This window comes from Entelurus aequoreus, linkage group LG08 (assembly GCF_033978785.1).
Source record: "Entelurus aequoreus isolate RoL-2023_Sb linkage group LG08, RoL_Eaeq_v1.1, whole genome shotgun sequence".
NCBI classification, from domain to species: Eukaryota; Metazoa; Chordata; class Actinopteri; order Syngnathiformes; family Syngnathidae; genus Entelurus; species Entelurus aequoreus.
The window spans coordinates 34,173,098-34,189,799 of record NC_084738.1 but is presented as its reverse complement, the minus strand read 5'-3'; the positions used below and the strand labels follow the sequence as shown (position 1 = coordinate 34,189,799).

Sequence of the window (16,702 nt, the reverse complement as noted above, 5' to 3'; positions counted from 1 at the left end):
TTTCAGCTATTTTAATGGGTGCCTTTAGAGCTCCGGAGGAGGAGTAAGAACTGCAAGCGTGTAACATGACCCCTTGTGTTTGAGATTATCCTGCAGCAGGATAAAGCTTCCTGCTAATTGTAACAGAAGCTGAGCTGACCAATGCAAAGCGCTCTCATGGTGGAGTCAACCCAAGGTCAGTGCGAGTAGATATATGTATCGATCCCAAACATCGCGGTCCGCAGGAAACTTCCAGTGCTTTTCCTGATCCAATCTCCCCTTAAAGACCATTAGAGCATCTTTGTCTGGGGCTGTGATCTCAATTGCCCCTCTGAAGCTAAATGCTTATTGGGGTCAAGGAGTTGCCATGAAGATACAACGTACCTCACCATCCATTTACCTCACCATGGTTGGTTCTGAGCATTATTAAATCAGTGATAAAATGTTAAAATTTTAGCTATGAACATGCATACTTAAATAGTTCTGAAAAGTGTCCTCGTACTTATTTTGGTTAATGTTAGGGTTAGAGTAAAGGGTCACTATGATGTACTTGGCACTGCAAACTTCAAGGACCAAGAATCTTTGACGTAGCATGTGATGGTGTTCCTTAATTCTGTGGCCAATTCGGTTGGGACCGGATGTTGCCATATCAGTCCAAATGCTTAGGGAGAAAGCAACATGGGAAAAAAATATCCTTTATGGTAGTGGTTTCCAATTATTTACTGTTAAACTGTATTTTCTCTAATGAAGTTCTACTGTTCAGACTTCAGAAAAATAATTAACTTGTATAGAAAGCAGTAGGGGTGTCTTAGAATAGTCAACGATTCGATTCAGAGGAGTCTGATTCGGCTATTAACCTCACAGTTGAATCGTTGAACATTAAACCCCGCCCCTTTCTCCGTGGGAGGAAGGTGAGTTGATTACCTGAGGCTGCCTGCGTGCAGCTGCTGTGTTGGGAGGATGTTCCTAAACGAGGTACGCAAGGCTCGTCGCAACACATTGACGTCAGACACTTGTATCACACTACGGTCGGGTTGTCCTCAAATTTCCTCCAGATAAATTCAAACAAAACGGAAACTCTGATAATTGCCCCCGATAAAAAGATCCGCCTGATCAAGAACTCCCTTGGTGCTCTGAGTGCATCTGTTAAAAGCAACCTTAGAAACCTTGGGGTTGTGTTTGACCAGTCCATGTCTTTGGAGGGTCACTGTCGTCAACTGACCAAAAACTGTTTTTATCATCTCAGAAATATTTCGAAAGTGACAAACTGTCGTCAACTGACCAAAAACAGTTTTTATCATCTCACAAATATTTTGAAAGTGAGAAATTTGTTGTCAAAATTGGATCTCAAAATGATCATTCACGTGTTCATTTTGTTTCGCATTGACTATTGCAATTCTCTTTTCACTCTTTTCAACAAGTTAACGCTAAAGAGACTTCAGACTGTACAAAATGCGGCTGCCAGACTTTTGACCAACAGCCCATATATCACCCCCGTTTTATCCAGTCTTCATTGGCTTCCAGTTAAATTCCGCATTGAGTTTAAGAATTTTAGTCCTGACATTCCGTGCGTTGCCTGGTGGGGCCCCTCAGTACATCACTGACTTGCTATGCCCCTACTCTTCAGGGTGCAGCCTCCGGTCTTCAGGCCACGGTCTTCTAAAGACCCCAAAAACTTGTTTTAAAACCCGTGGAGACCTGGCATTCCAGGATATAGCTCCCACTCTGGTACAATTTGCAACAGTCCCTTCGTGATCTTGACTGTGTTGAAGCTTTTAAGAAACATTTGAAAACTTCTCTTTTTAGTAACGCTTTTAGTTAATGCACCTTCTAACTATCATTTTGAATCCACTTTGTATCCTTTTTATGATGTTGCCCCTGTTGTTTTAAATTGAATTGTTGTTTTACTTCACCTATGTTTTGTACAGCCCTTTGTGATTTTATCTGTGAAAAGCGCTTTATAAATAAAATTTACTGACTTACTTACTTACTTACTTACTTAAAGGCCACTGTGGGCACTGGTGGGACTAACCGGGAATTAGACACGCCGCACATCGAGTATACCTGTCGAGTTTGCCGTTTTTGCCGGGGAAAACATTTTTTTCCCAGCGTCTTCCGGGTTGTGTTTTTTCCCCGGATGTTGCTCTCCACGAAAAACTAAAATCCTCATGAGTACTGCCTCTACTCCAGCTATCAGTTCCACTTGACTCAAGCATCGTGAATAGAGTGTGGTGAATTGCATGTTACGTACTGTAAATTCCGGACTACAAGTCGGTACGTTTTTTCCCAGGTTTTGAACCTTGCACTTTATACAATGCTGTTTATTTACGGGCTTCATGCCGCCAATGAATTTAGCCTTGTCACAACTGAACAATTAAATTACCAACCAGGTCACTCACACAATCAGCTTCCTAACACTGTACCTAACCCTTGCTAGCCTTGCGACCAGGCAAAATATGTGGACGCACTATGCAAGGAATCTCACCAGCAATTTTCCAATTGTAAGATGACAACTATAGACCTCAGATTCAAACAGGCTTTTTATTTATGTATTTGTTTAATTGTGTTTCACTGTGTCTTCCGTTTCTTTTGAAGCTGTGTGGACACATCATTAACTCCCAGCGCAAAGTGACCTCAGGTCAGAGGTCAATTGACAGCGCTGACAGTGATGTCAAGTGGCTCGACATGCCGTGCGCCCCATCTGGCCTGCAGGAAGACGTGACAGTCTGGTGTCACATTCGCATCACCTGGTCTTTTGCAGCTCCCTGTTTCTTAGTTTAAACCTCTGTGTAATCCATCGAAACTGGAATGTTCTCTGTTTACTGTATAGATACGGTAGCTCAAAAGGTTATATGAAGATTTTGATAAAACCTTCAGGATATATCAGAAATGAGATAAGGAACAAGCGATTCGATTTTGCGGCTGATGTGGATAACCATCTGGATTCAAGTATTGTAAAATGTGTAAAAAGTGAAGCGCTGTGGAAACTTTCCGGCTACACTGTATTTCACTGTGTGTACTGTATCTATAGCATTGACTGTAAGAGTTTTACATTTTAAATTGAATTACAGAAATAAATATAAATAATACATTGTATAAATAAAGTATAAAAATATATCTAATTAAAGTAGATTTAAAAATGATGTATTATTTATCTATATCATACATTTAAAAATATATTCTTTTTTTTACTGTGTAATATGTGCATTCTAGATCATTTGTCCAGACTTAAAGGGGAGCTGCAATTTTTGGGGGAATTTTGCCTATCGTTTACAATCATTATGTAAGACATGATCACGGATGTATTTTTTTTAATGCATTCTAACTCGTAAATAAACGCAAATAAAAGTCCACTTACAACAGAGCCAAAAGTGGGGTCCTCTATTCCGCCCATAAAACCCAATAAAAAATCATATAAAGAGCGCCAACAATACTCCATTCACATTTCATGACTATATTAACCAAGTATTAGTGATATTTTTATTATAAGCGCTAACACAGACAAAGTATGTTTAGCGGCAACGTGATCCCAAGCTTATGTGCCAATGTTTACATTATTGACTGGTAAGCTGCTTCCTCACTTCCTTGCTTGTGGAAGTTTATTGTAGATCATAAATCATGCATCTCACCTGTAATAATGTGATGGTAATGGGGAGAACGACAAGACAAGACGCTTGGTTCCACCCACCTTTTCTTCGTGAGTATTATCTTCATCTAAACAAGAATATAACAAGATTCTATCAGTCGGCATGACAGCAGACATTGTACATTAAGTGGTGTTTTATTATGTTTCTTGGCTCTCATAAAGTCTGCAGTGAGTATTAATCAGTTAAATTAACACGCTGCGTATGCAAAATACGTAAATATGAAATGTTATTATAAATGTGCCTGTTACTACATTACATATATACTTACATCATGTATATAAAACCTTAATGGAGGTGTTTGGATGTTTTTTTTAAGGGTTTTATAGGCTGAATAGGGGATGGATGGCATGGCGCTGTTGGGAGAGCGGCCATGTCAGCAACCTGAGGGTCCCTGGTTCGATCCCCAGCTTCTACCAACCTAGTCATGTCCGTTGTGTCCTTGAGTAAGACACGTCACCCTTGCTCCTGATGGGTCGTGGTTAGCGCCTTGCATGGCAGCTCACGCCATCAGTGTGTGAATGTGTGTGTGAATGGGTGAATGTAGAAATAGTGTCAAAGCGCTTTGAGTACCTTGAAGGTAGAAAAGCGCTATACAAGTATAACCCATTTACCATTTACCATTTAATAGAATGACAACCATAGACTCCATTGTAAGCTGTCTTTTGATTTAATTTATTTACTATTTAGAATACATTAAAAAAGGAAAACATATGTGCTCTCCTACATAGGAATTGTGAATGATAGGCAAAAAAAAAGTGCAATTCCCCTTAAAAGGTTGCACACTCCTGGTGTTTGTAAATGGACAGACAGTTGTGTGATGCGACAAACAAACATGATGGCCAACCCCCAGAATAATATTTCAGCTGCTGTCCATGTGACCACCACCTTACTCAACTGAGGGGTGATGTTACTCCTTACAAACACATTATTCTGCAGTCTTTCCATTGACCTTCGCCCATTGCATAGATAAACGATTGCATTTCAGTTAGCTACACTAAACTAAGATTATGTGCGTGTGTTTTGTGTCGATATCGATACAAGCCACGCCCTTCTCCACCCCCCACCGGCTACCCCAAAGCTAATGTTTGGGGAAACACTTTGTGTGTGTGTCAGATTTGTGGTGACGCTGACTTGCAAAAGACGCTTCCAGCATTGAGCCAAAGCCAATATTGAGCCTCAGTAATATACTGTAGTGTAAGCTGGTTAGCATTGCATGACACAGTCCAGATTTGGGCCCAGTTTTAATCTGCCATATTGGGATCATATTTTGGGGGCTTTAAGGGCACGCTTTGCACATTTTTACAGGAGCAGAAGCACAAACGGTTCTGCTACTAATTGTCTGCACAAAATTGTCACTGATAATAAGCCTGTTATGATGATTGAGAGGTTGCCCTTACACTCTTGTTTCTGGGTGCGTGAGTTCTGAGTATCGGAAATGTTAAAACACGCTGAGAACAACAGGCCACATGACAAAAGTAACATCTGGCTCAGGCTGCAGAGATGATTACTCTGCAGCTCTGCGAGAACTCATCCTGCAGGCCTTGCTCTCACCCTGGCTTACGCAGACCTCTGCACACAACACGCACGGAGTGGTGTAGCCAGATGGCACAGTATCTTTGACTGTCACCTAAACCTCTACGGAATAATAGTAGGGATATGTTTTGGTACGCAAAAACACCAAGAGCGGAAAGCTGGAGGCTGCTAATTGGTGTTGTAGAATGTGATGTTGTAAACCACAAGAACAACCTATGGTGACAGTTTATCATTTAAAAAGTGAAACTTCCTCGTGCATATATTGTTTTGTCATCCCTTATGATTTTGGAGGAAAAATCATCCAAATAACCCATTTGGAGTAAAAAAAAAAAAGCAATAATAACCATTGAAAACACTTTAGACCTGTTTTTCACTGCTCGAAAAGTCGACATGTTAAGTTTGTGCATATGAAGCACCCTGCTGTATTGTGTGTCTGTCACTGGGTCATGTCATAACTATAACTAAGCGTAAATTTGTATACAATAAAAAGTATAGTTTCAGGGAAGGTCACATTAAACATTTTATTTTCCTTGTGTAACTTTGTTCATTTTTTGTGTTTTTTTTCTCTACATTCCATAAAGACACTGAGATGAACCATTCCACCGAATAGGCGCCATTTGCTGATTTGTTTTGTGATTTTACAATAACAATCCAAAAGGTTAATACTGTTAATTTTCTCTTTGTTCCCCTCCATTTTTCTGCTTCCTTTTGTATTTCAAGTTATTATTACATACAGTGTATGTATTGTTGAATTTGAAACAGTTGTATTGTTGATAATAGAGGTAATTATTGTTATTATTCTTTATCAATAGTGCTATTTCTATTGGTATTTGTATTGCGCCATTTGTAGTGCAATAATGTTCATTATAATTTCTGTGTTATTAATATTTATTTAACTAACTACTTCTTTGCTATCACTTTTCGTATCAAATTTGTACATATCATACTTGCTGATGCTGTTCTGTTGTTGTGGTTGTTATTGTTATTGTTGTTGTTGTGTTTGTTTTGGGCATCAACATCAACAATATGATTTGCCCGAGTAGCTGGACAGGACAAAAAAAATAGTTTTGGTATTTTTCCTTTGTTTAGTGTTGCTTACTCATGTCTAGCGCTCTTATATGTGTTTTTTTTCTATGTGTTATTCTCCTCACCTGTATCTGATAAAAAAATTAAGAGGCCGGAAAGGTCGCCTGCCTCTTGTAGCTACTTCATTATTTGTGTATGTCACAGTGTTCTGTTTGTACTTGAATTCTTGCACCACATGTGTGTTTTTCCATCCATCCATCTTCTTCGGCTTATCTGAGGTCGTTTTTATTGTATTTATTTTGGTTATTTTATTATTATTTGATTTGATTTCTATTGCCTGGTACATAATTAAATGACCATCTAATCTGGACCTCTCTATATCCTGGGGTCACACCAGCAGCCGAAAAGCGCCTCCTTGAGAGTAACTTTCTCAAAATAATCTTAAAATCGCTATCTTCATTTGAGTAACAGGACTGAAAGTCACAGAAGTAAGATTTTTTTTTGGAATGAGCAAACACATGAAGTATGGACCATGTCACTTGTGGAATAGTTATATCTTTGCAGAGTGGGTAACAGGACTGAATAAAAAACTATGGGTGTAACGATTAGTTTTAACAACATTCAAGTCGATTCAGAATTTGTGGTTGCCGATATGATTAAAGGATGATATTATTTTTTTAGAGCGATACGATACAAAACAATTCAGTGAGTTGAAATCGATTCAGTAACTTTTTAGCAAAATAAAAAAATCAAGCAGTGTGACTGTGAAAAAAATATAGGAAACTTTACCTGCAGTATCCAGGTAAAGTTTCCTATATTCCTGTTATTACTGGTAAGGGAATTATTTATTTCAAGCAAGTAAACAACAATTAACGGCCAACGCATTTACATCAGATTTGAATAAAGTGCAACCAACACTTTAGGTTTAATTAACAAGAGGAATCGTTTTCTGCTCACATTTTCAACAGTCAAGCAATTTTCAAAAAAAAGTACAGTAACCAACATTTCAACAGTAGATTACATACAGTATCTGGTCTCTGCTCTGGCATCGCCGATGAAGGACTGCGTCCCAGGTGTGCAGAAGCATGTATGTCTCCTCATCCTTGTTGATGGTGTTGGCCCCTCACTTCCTAATTTCCATAGCCTCCTTGATTCATCTCTTGTATTTATTTGTTTTTGATTAAATTACTTTTCCTTGTCTGCTTCATGTTGTTGTGTTGCAGAAGTTGGTGCATCGGTGTAATTTGCTCCGCTATCCCTTCCGTTGTGTTGGTCTTTTGTGACTTAAAGTTTTTATATTATTGTGTTATGTCCTTTGTCTATGTTGTAGCTTTTGTAATCGTGCTGTAACTGAAAGTTTTTGTGTTCTAATTTATGATATTGTCTAGTGGCATTTGCATTTGTTATGACCTTTCTCGACCACTGTAGCTATCCGCCATTTTTGTTTTGATGACGCCACAAATGGGCAAAAACAGACTTACCCTGAATGTCCTCAGAATCCGAAACGGCCGCGGATCGGCAGACTCTTTCTGTTTTTATTCAAGTCGATGTGTCAATTTCCAACGCCTGCGAAACGTCAACGACATGCCGTTGCTAAATATACGCAGAGCTTCTATTTTTGCTAGACGCAGTAACAAACCTGTTCAATTTAGCTAAAATCTGCTAGTGTAAGACAGGAAGTCATGCACAAACACAAAATAAAGTATCCGGTTTACTTTCAAAATAAAATACCCCGTCTTCAAGGCAGGGTGTATTTTACACCTTGTAACATCATAATGGTAGGGGACAAACGTGAAGTCAAGTGTTGATAGTTTTTCAGGTGATTTCAACAACAACATGGATGAGGAGGCGTTAATTTTGGAGGCTCAGAACCACCCAGCATCCTTTTGGACAACATAAAAAAAGAAAAAGCCTGGCATTTAATTGCACAAGTAATACAATTGGATGGTAAGTGGTTATTATTGTTCATTAATGTTTGAAAACAACTCAGAGATTATAATACAGTTTCACATATACATGTAAATATCACACATACCCATTGTTGAATATACAAATGTTCAAAAAAGTGAAAGATCTTCAGGGGAGGCAGAACCCAGTTGATTTGTGTCTGCTTCTCTTCAGGGTCAAAAAATGTTTGCTCCCCACCTCTTTATCACATGGTTACTCAAGGATTTGCGAGACATCGTAAAAGGCCGCTCTATTTTGCTACAAGACAGAATTGCAGGACAGCAGAGGGCGGCGCCCTTCCGCGATGACGCCAGTCCACGGCCGTTTTATATTCGGTGGAAATTCGGGGTTACCGTTTAACGTCCTTAATTTTGAAAGTGCAAAACTTCATATAATGTTTGCTGTTCTTAAATCCAATGTTTTCCTTTGTCTAATATACATAAAATCGATCAATCCCTTTTTAAAACAATCTTGGATCGATACTTGTCTCCCGTAATGCAAACTTGCCGAGCACAGATCGATATACCTAAAGTTTAGGAATATAAATCGATCGATCGATCAATTGTTAGATCCCTAATTAAAACCCATTAGAAAAAACTACTGAATTTTTACTTTTTTTCTAAATACACTTAAAGTAGTTGGGATAAGAAGTAACACAAATATGTTGAAAAAAGTTACATTTCTGAAGGACTTAAATTCTTATATTTTATGGTAAGGTTTATATTTAGGAGTGCTGTTGGCAACATCCTCACAGTAACATTTTTCAAAGCAAACAATATAACTACAACACCACCTTATGTTACCTTTAGTGGTAAAACAGAACGCCTTTCTTTGACAATTGTCTTTAATTTTCACAATTACAAAGTTTATGTAATAGAAATTTTTACCGGCCCGAATAAAATGATTGGTGTTCATGGCTGTCACTCACCCGGTTTCATTAACACGTACGCGCAGGAAGTGTGCACACATACAAAAGCAGTCCAAGACAAGCAACAAACAATTTGCAGTCATGTTGTTATGATAGAATATACCAGTGACGTGCAGTCAGGGGAGGCAGGTGAGGCGGGGCCTCACGTGCCATCATGGAAAGAAAAAACATTTAAAAAGAAAAAAAAATGATTAAATTGTTATATGTATCCAGTGATTATACTATAAAGTTATTTTCCATTTAACTTCACCAGTTTTAGATTATTTTTATTCAAAATCGCTGATTTTTCACATTTGCCGTTCAAATACTGAGAAGAGACGGTGCGGTGATCAGCAGCCAGTCACTGCGTTGAGCCTCAACATGGATTGCGGACTCGGCTAACTGCTGGCCTGCTGTGCAGTGAGACCGTATTGCTATATGAACTATACTATACATTTCCATAGTTTAGTTAGCTGAGGTATATAATATACAGTGTATTTTGTCAACAACTGTATGTGTGTAAGTATTTCTTGTGCTGAGCAATCATAAAACGGCTGCGAAGACGCACTGGCTGAGGCTCGCAGTAATCCCGCCTCCTGGTGTTAGAGAATGCACTCCCGCCGTAGAATGCACCCCCTGACGGGAGTGTTATATCAACTAAAGCCCACACTTAAACTTTCCACGTGCAAGATTGAATCTATTTAAAAAATTCATTTAATAAGAAGCCAAAAAGTGCAAAAACAATAATGTTCGTGTTGGAGGAGTTGTGAATGACTGCAGGGCCACAACATTAGGTACACCTGCAGACTGCAACACGGATTTCATATTTCATTCATTCGCAACTCTTCCAAAACGAACATTATTGTTTTTGCACTTTTTGGCTTCTTATTGAATAACTTTTTTAAACAGATTAAATCGTGTACATGGAAAGTTTAAGTGAGGGCTTTAGTTGATATAACACTCCCATCAGGGGGTGCATTCTACGGCGGGGGTGCATTAATCCAGCACAACAGCGGCGCATAGACTTCATTTATAAGTAAAGGAAATACCATAATAACGTTTTTTTTTATTAAATGTGCTTTTTTGTGTGCTACAGTTTGTATGTGTAAAGTTAAAGTTAAGTTAAAGTACCAATGATTTTCACACACACACTAGGTGTAATGAAATTTGTCCTCTGCATTTGATCCATCCCCTTGATCACCCCCTGGGAGGTGAGGGGAGCAGTGGGCAGCAGCGGCGCCGCGCCCGGGAATAATTTTTGGTGATTTAACGCCCAATTCCAACCCTTGATGCTGAGTGCCAAGCAGGGAAGAATGCTGGTATGAGCTTTTAAACATAACCCGTTAACTGCTGCCAATCAAATGGTGAATAAGATACGCTTTAGGGGTCATATGTTTGTAAATCTGACTGTGATGAAGTCAGTGCCTCACCAGCCATGAACCTCACCGCACGTCACTATAATATACATTCAATGACAGCTAACACTAGCTGTCCAAATTGCTATTTTTAGCAAACACCACCTAAAGCTAATGCACGTGCATGTGTTACGTACGTACGCTATTACGTCATTACGTACGAGAAGCTGTAAGAGGGCGGGATATACTGTGTAAAATACATTGAAAAGATAGCGCCCTCTAGGCATCTGTGTGAATGTTGCAAACAGCACCTTTACGAAGCGGGAACAGTCAACAAATGCTATGTTCCTGGTGTTTGAGGTAGATTAAATCAGCGTTGTTGGGAAGTAAGCGCCCCAAAGAGGGCAGCCAAAAACAGAAATCGGTTTCTCGGCTGTGGTCCGAATGGTATCCATCCAGCCATCCATTTTCTACCGCTTGTCCCTTTTTGGAGTCGCGGGGAGTGCTGGAGCCTATCTCAGCTGCACAGGCGGGGTACACCCTGGACAAGTCACCACCTCATCGCAGGGCCAACGCAGATAGACAGACAACATTCACACTCACATTCACACACTAGGGCCAATTTAGTGTTGCCAATCAACCTATCCCCAGGTCACAGGGAGAACATGCAAACTCCACACAGAAAGACTCGGAGCCCTGAGATCGAACTCAGGACCTTCGTATTGTGAGGCACATGCACTAACCCCTATGAAAAAAGTTTAAGGTAAAGTACCACTGATAGTCCCACACACACGGTGTGGAGAAATTATTCTCTGCATTTGACTCATCACCCTTGATCACCCCCTGGGAGGTGAGGGGAGCAGTGAGCAGCAGCAGTGGCCGTGCCTGGGAATAATTTTTGGTTATTTAACCCCCAATTCCCACCCTTGATGCCGAGTGTCAAGCTCAGGGAGGTAATAGGCCCCATTTTTATAGTCTTTGGTATGACTCGGCCGGGGTTTGAACTCACGACCTACCGATCTCAGGGCGGAGATTCTAACCACAAGGTCACTGAGCAGGTTACCACCGCAGTGGTACTCAGTTGTAATTCACTTTTCCACCACTTGGGGGAAGAGAGAAGAGACATTTCTTCAACGCCAAAAATTTGATTAAGTGGTGAAACCGTAGTTTCATTTGCACTTTAATTTTGTTGACAGTTTAGTTTGATTTATGTAAATTTAGTTTTCATCAGTTATTTATATCATCTGAGGTTTGATATACCGTAATTTCCGGACTATAAGCCGCTACTTTTTCCCCTCGTTCTGGTCCCTGCGGCTTATACAAGGGTGCGGCTTATTTACGGCCTGTTCTTCTCCGACACCGACGAAGAGGATTTCGGTGGTTTTAGTACGCAGGAGGAAGACGATGACACAATGATTAAAAACAGACTTTTCATATACCGGTAGGCTGGTTATTTTGATAACGTACAGGCGAGCACTTTGTATTACTTTGCACCGTTGTATTATTTGTACTCTGCACAAATGCTGTTCGCCATGTCAAAGATGTGAAAGTTTGATTGAATGATTGAAAGATTTATTGTTAATAAATGGGACGCTTTGCGTTCCCAAACAGTCATCTCTGTCCCGACAATCCCCTCCGTGGTAGCAGGAACCCCTATATACTACGGTAATTACACATCAAAACCCTGCGGCTTATAGTTGGGTGCGGCTTATATATGGAGCAATCTGTATTTTCCCCTAAATTTAGCTGGTGCGGCTTATAGTCAGGTGCGACTTATAGTCCGGAAATTACGGTAAGTATTAAATACCATGAAAATCAAGAGTAAGAACACACTCAGTGGCCTAGTGGTTAGAGCAGGGGCCGGGAACCTTTTTGGCTGAGAGAGCCATGAAAGCCAAACCATTTTAAAATGTATTTCCGTGAGAGCCATATAATATTTTTTAACACTGAATACAACTAAATGACTGCATTTTTTAAGTAAGACCAACATTTTTAGAGTATATTACATCTCTTATTCTTTTTAATAACATTGTTATTCTGAAGCTAACCAATAACAATTAAAATACCTGTTACCATTAATGCGACTTCTTGAACAGGTGCAGTTGAAAACGGATGGATGGATCCAAATGCATAGGAATGTTTTATATTTTGAACGTTTTTTTTTAACACTGTGATTACCAGCGGAATTATTCATTACTTATCGTGTTAAGCAATGTCAGCTAAGATTTATCTGAGAGCCAGATGCAGTCATCAAAAGAGCCACATCTGGCTTGAGAGCCATAGGTTCCCTACCCCTGGGTTAGAGTGTCCGCTCTAAGATCGGTAGGTTGTGAGTTCAAACCCCGGCCGAGTCATACCAAAGACTATAGAAATGGGACCCATTACCTCCCTGCTTGGCACTCAGCATCAAGGGTTAGAATTGGGGGTTAAAGGCCTACTGAAACCCACTACTACCGACCACACAGTATGATAGTTTATATATCAATGATGAAATCTTAACATTGCAACACATGCCAATACGGCCGGGTTAGATTAGTAAAGTGCAATTTTAAATTTCCCGCGAAATATCCTGCTGAAAACATCTCGGTATGATGACGTTTGCGCGTGACGTCACGGATTGTAGCGGAAATTTTGGGACACCATTGTGGCCAGCTATTAAGTCGTCTGTTTTCATCGCAAAATTCCACAGTATTCTGGACATCTGTGTTGGTGAATCTTTTGCAATTTGTTTAATGAACAATGAAGACAGCAAAGAAGAAAGCTGTAGGTGGGAAGTGGTGTATTAGCGACCGGCTGCAGCAACACAAACACGTAGCAGCTACGTCGTAGCCGGTGTTTCATTGTTTACATTCCTGAACGATGACAGTCAAGCTTTACCATTGGCTTGTGGAGAACTGGGAGAACAGAGACTCTTACCAGGAGGACTTTGAGTTGGATACACATGCTTGTGGAGATGGGACAAAAGAGACTCTTACCAGGAGGACTTTGAGTTGGATGCGCGGTACCGTGAGTACGCAGCTGCGGCTTCCAAACATTTGATCGCTTGCCCGTACGTGCGTGCCGCTATGTGCATGTCACGTACCTAACTTTGGGGAAATGCTGTATATGTGCTATATGAACTTTGCGGAGGTGAACGGTCCTTTGGGCTGTGGGATTGAGTGTGTTGTGCAGGTGTTTGATTTGTATTGGTGGGTTATATGGACGGGAGGGGGGAGGTGTTTGTTATGCGGGATTAATTTGTGGCATATTAAATATACTGTAAGCCTGATTGTGTTGTGGCTAATAGAGTATATATATGTCTTGTGTTTATTTACTGTTTTAGTCATTCCCAGCGGAATATCATTTCCCACCCGCCTGTCAGAGCATCTTCCCTATCTGAATCGCTTCCACTGCCCTCTAGTCCTTCACTCTCACTTCCTCATCCACAAATCTTTCATCCTCGCTCAAATTAATGGGGAAATCGTCGCTTTCTCGGTCCGAATCGCTCTCGCTGCTTGTGGCCATGATTGTAAACAGTGTGCAGATGTGAGGAGCTCCACAACCTGTGACGTCACGCTACTTCCGGTACAGGCAAGGCTTTTTTATCAGCGACCAAAAGTTGTGAACTTTTTCGTCGATGTTCTCTACTAAATCCTTTCAGCAAAAATATGGCAATATCGCGAAATGATCAAGTATGACACATAGAATGGATCTGCTATCCCCGTTTAAATAAGAAAATCTCATTTCAGTAGGCCTTTAAATCACCAAAAATGCTTCCCGGGCGCGGGCACTGCTGCTGCTCACTGCTCCCCTCACCTCCCAGGGGGTGATCAAGGGGATGGGTCAAATGCATAGGACAAATTTCACCACACCTAGTGTGTGTGACAATCATTGGTACTTTAACTTTAACTTAATGTTTCAGTGAGTCCCGGGCCCCTCTGTAGTGGAAAAGTTGGGTCCTGAGGTTCTAAAAGTTGTATTTATCAATGTATTTATCAATGTACAATGTGCAGGACACTTTGCCGAATATAAAGTATCTTACAGTTATATTTTTTTATCATGCATTTAATCATTTTATTTGCGGGGTAAGCAAATGACACTAACTCAGGGGTGGGCAATTAATTTTTACCGGGGGCCGCATGAGCACTGCTGGAGGGCCACATCGACAATATTTCAATTACATTTTGCTCAATATTATTTTTGATATATACCGTAAGATAAATAATAATAATAATAATAATAATAATAATTAATAATAATAGTAATACTTCAACATAGTGTGTGTAACAGCATTCCATGACTAATATAAATAAATTAACATTAATAATAAATGACAGTAAAATAAGCACACGTATGACTGAGGAGTCATCGTGTAACTTTGTGTGGTGTTTGAGTTGTCCGACTTTTTGTGTGGCCATAAACGCAGCAGTGGTTTAGTGCTATGCGTGTTGGTGACAGATGACAAGTTGGTTTTGGCCTGGTTTGTACGGCAGAAAATGACTAGTTTTTCTAAATAGAATTGTTTTACTCATGTTTTTGGTGTGGTTATGTCCGAATATAAACAGTTTTGCTCAATAAAGTGATCGATATAATTCCTGTCCTCGAAGCATCTCGATAGACGTTACAATAATTGAACGGTGTTCAATCGAACGGTGTTGACGAACACCGTTAGGGCCGCTTGTTGTCACTGTCACTCAAAGTTGCATTGCAAAATTACATAGAATAAATATGTTTATTTTGTTTAGAATTCAGATGGAATTTGATTTGGTGCGCGGCATATATTTGCTGCGCGCAGCAGACGCTTGAGCAGTGCACAATTGCGCAGGCACGCACCTTCGAGGGAACGTTGCTTTGCAGTCCATGTCTTGTTGGAAACACGCCATTCTTCATCAACTTTTCTCTTTTTAGCGTCTCGGGTGTAAACCGTGCATCACTTGTCGCTGCGTGTGCACCTTCACTCGCAGGTTACACACGGACACACGCCCATAAATAAGACTTTTCAAAATAAAAGCAGCACAGTTGTATTGCGCGCAGGACATAGATGTTTTTTCAACTTTATTTTGTAATTAATGATTGCAGCTGTTCACATTCACTCACAATCACGCACACGCATACGTCCATACGGAATAAATACAAATAACGATTTTCAAAACAAAAGCAGTACCGTTGTATTGCACACTCGACATAGATACTTTTTTAAATTTATTTTGTAATTTATAATTGGCCTCACGCGGGCCGGACAGGGACGCACAAAGGGCCGGATGCGGCCCGCGGGCCGCAGAATGCCCACGGTGAAATGACCCACAAAGTGCAGTCAAACCCTAAACATAGGCTGAGGGAGATGCATGACGAAAGATATATTGTTTTTAAAATCAGTCAAATTAAAATAAATACATACCGGTACCAGTCCAGTCCTCGTGCGTAATGCCGGTCAAAGAAGTGAGGTTCGGACCCAAGAGCTCGGATGTCAGGATGCAGCCTCAGAAACTCCAGCAAAGCTCTGGTTCCTCCTTTCTTCACCCCGATGATCAGAGCATGCGGTAACCTCCGGCTGGCGGTCCATTCCTTCCCCGACATGTTCGCCTCCAGCCCGGCATGGCCGGTGGCGCCGATGACGGAGCCCTCCCTGGAAGCCCCGCTCCCGTTCCTCTCGTACAGCGCGAAGAAGCCCGCAGGAGGCTGCTTGACGTCCGAGATCCCCACCAGAGCGGACTGGCGGCCCCCGGTGAGCAGATAGACCAGCGAGAAGCACACGATGCTCAGCGAGGACGCGATGGTGAGCCGGTGGAAAAGCCTCCGCAGGTGTGGAAGATGGTGGAGGTGATGGTGAAACGCTGCCATCCCGCACATGTGCAAGTGCGACGAGAGGCCATCCTAGCACATGTCGTCTTTCCACAAACTCCTGCCGGGAGTCTCTCGTCGTCCGTCATGCGCCTCCTTCACCTAACAAACTCCGTGGAAAGTCTCAAACTTGATGTAGTTTCTGCGTGACTTGCAGGACATCATCGCGCTAATGTGCTTTTCCCCCCGTGCCCACAGTAGGAAGGATTACTCCGCAACTCTCCACCCTGGCTTATCTCGCTCTCTTACGCACGCGCGCGCGCGCACGCACACATTGCAACGCTTAGTAAGCATCAATGAGTATAGCCCAGGGGTCCCCAAACTACGGCCCGCAGGCCGGATCCGGCCCCCCAGCATCCAAAATCTGGCCCACGGGAAGTCCCAAGTTAAAAAAAAAAAGTTTTAATTTAATTTCAAATTTTTTTAATGTATTTTTTTTTTTTTTTTTTTTTTTTCTAATCCATTTTCTACCGCTTGTTACCCTCGGT

General features: G+C 41.0%; 1 protein-coding gene across 1 annotated transcript in view; it reads right to left on the bottom strand.

Moving 5' to 3' along the window:
• The window catches only part of hs3st3l (heparan sulfate (glucosamine) 3-O-sulfotransferase 3-like), a 61,855-nt gene extending 45,429 nt beyond the window's left edge, over positions 1–16,426 (bottom strand). Inside the window, exon 1 of the mRNA XM_062056353.1 lies at positions 15,772–16,426. Coding sequence (XP_061912337.1) covers positions 15,772–16,223 — 452 coding nt within the window. The 5' untranslated portion in view covers positions 16,224–16,426. The remainder of the gene's footprint in view (positions 1–15,771) is intronic.
• Positions 16,427–16,702: the final 276 nt, after the last annotated feature.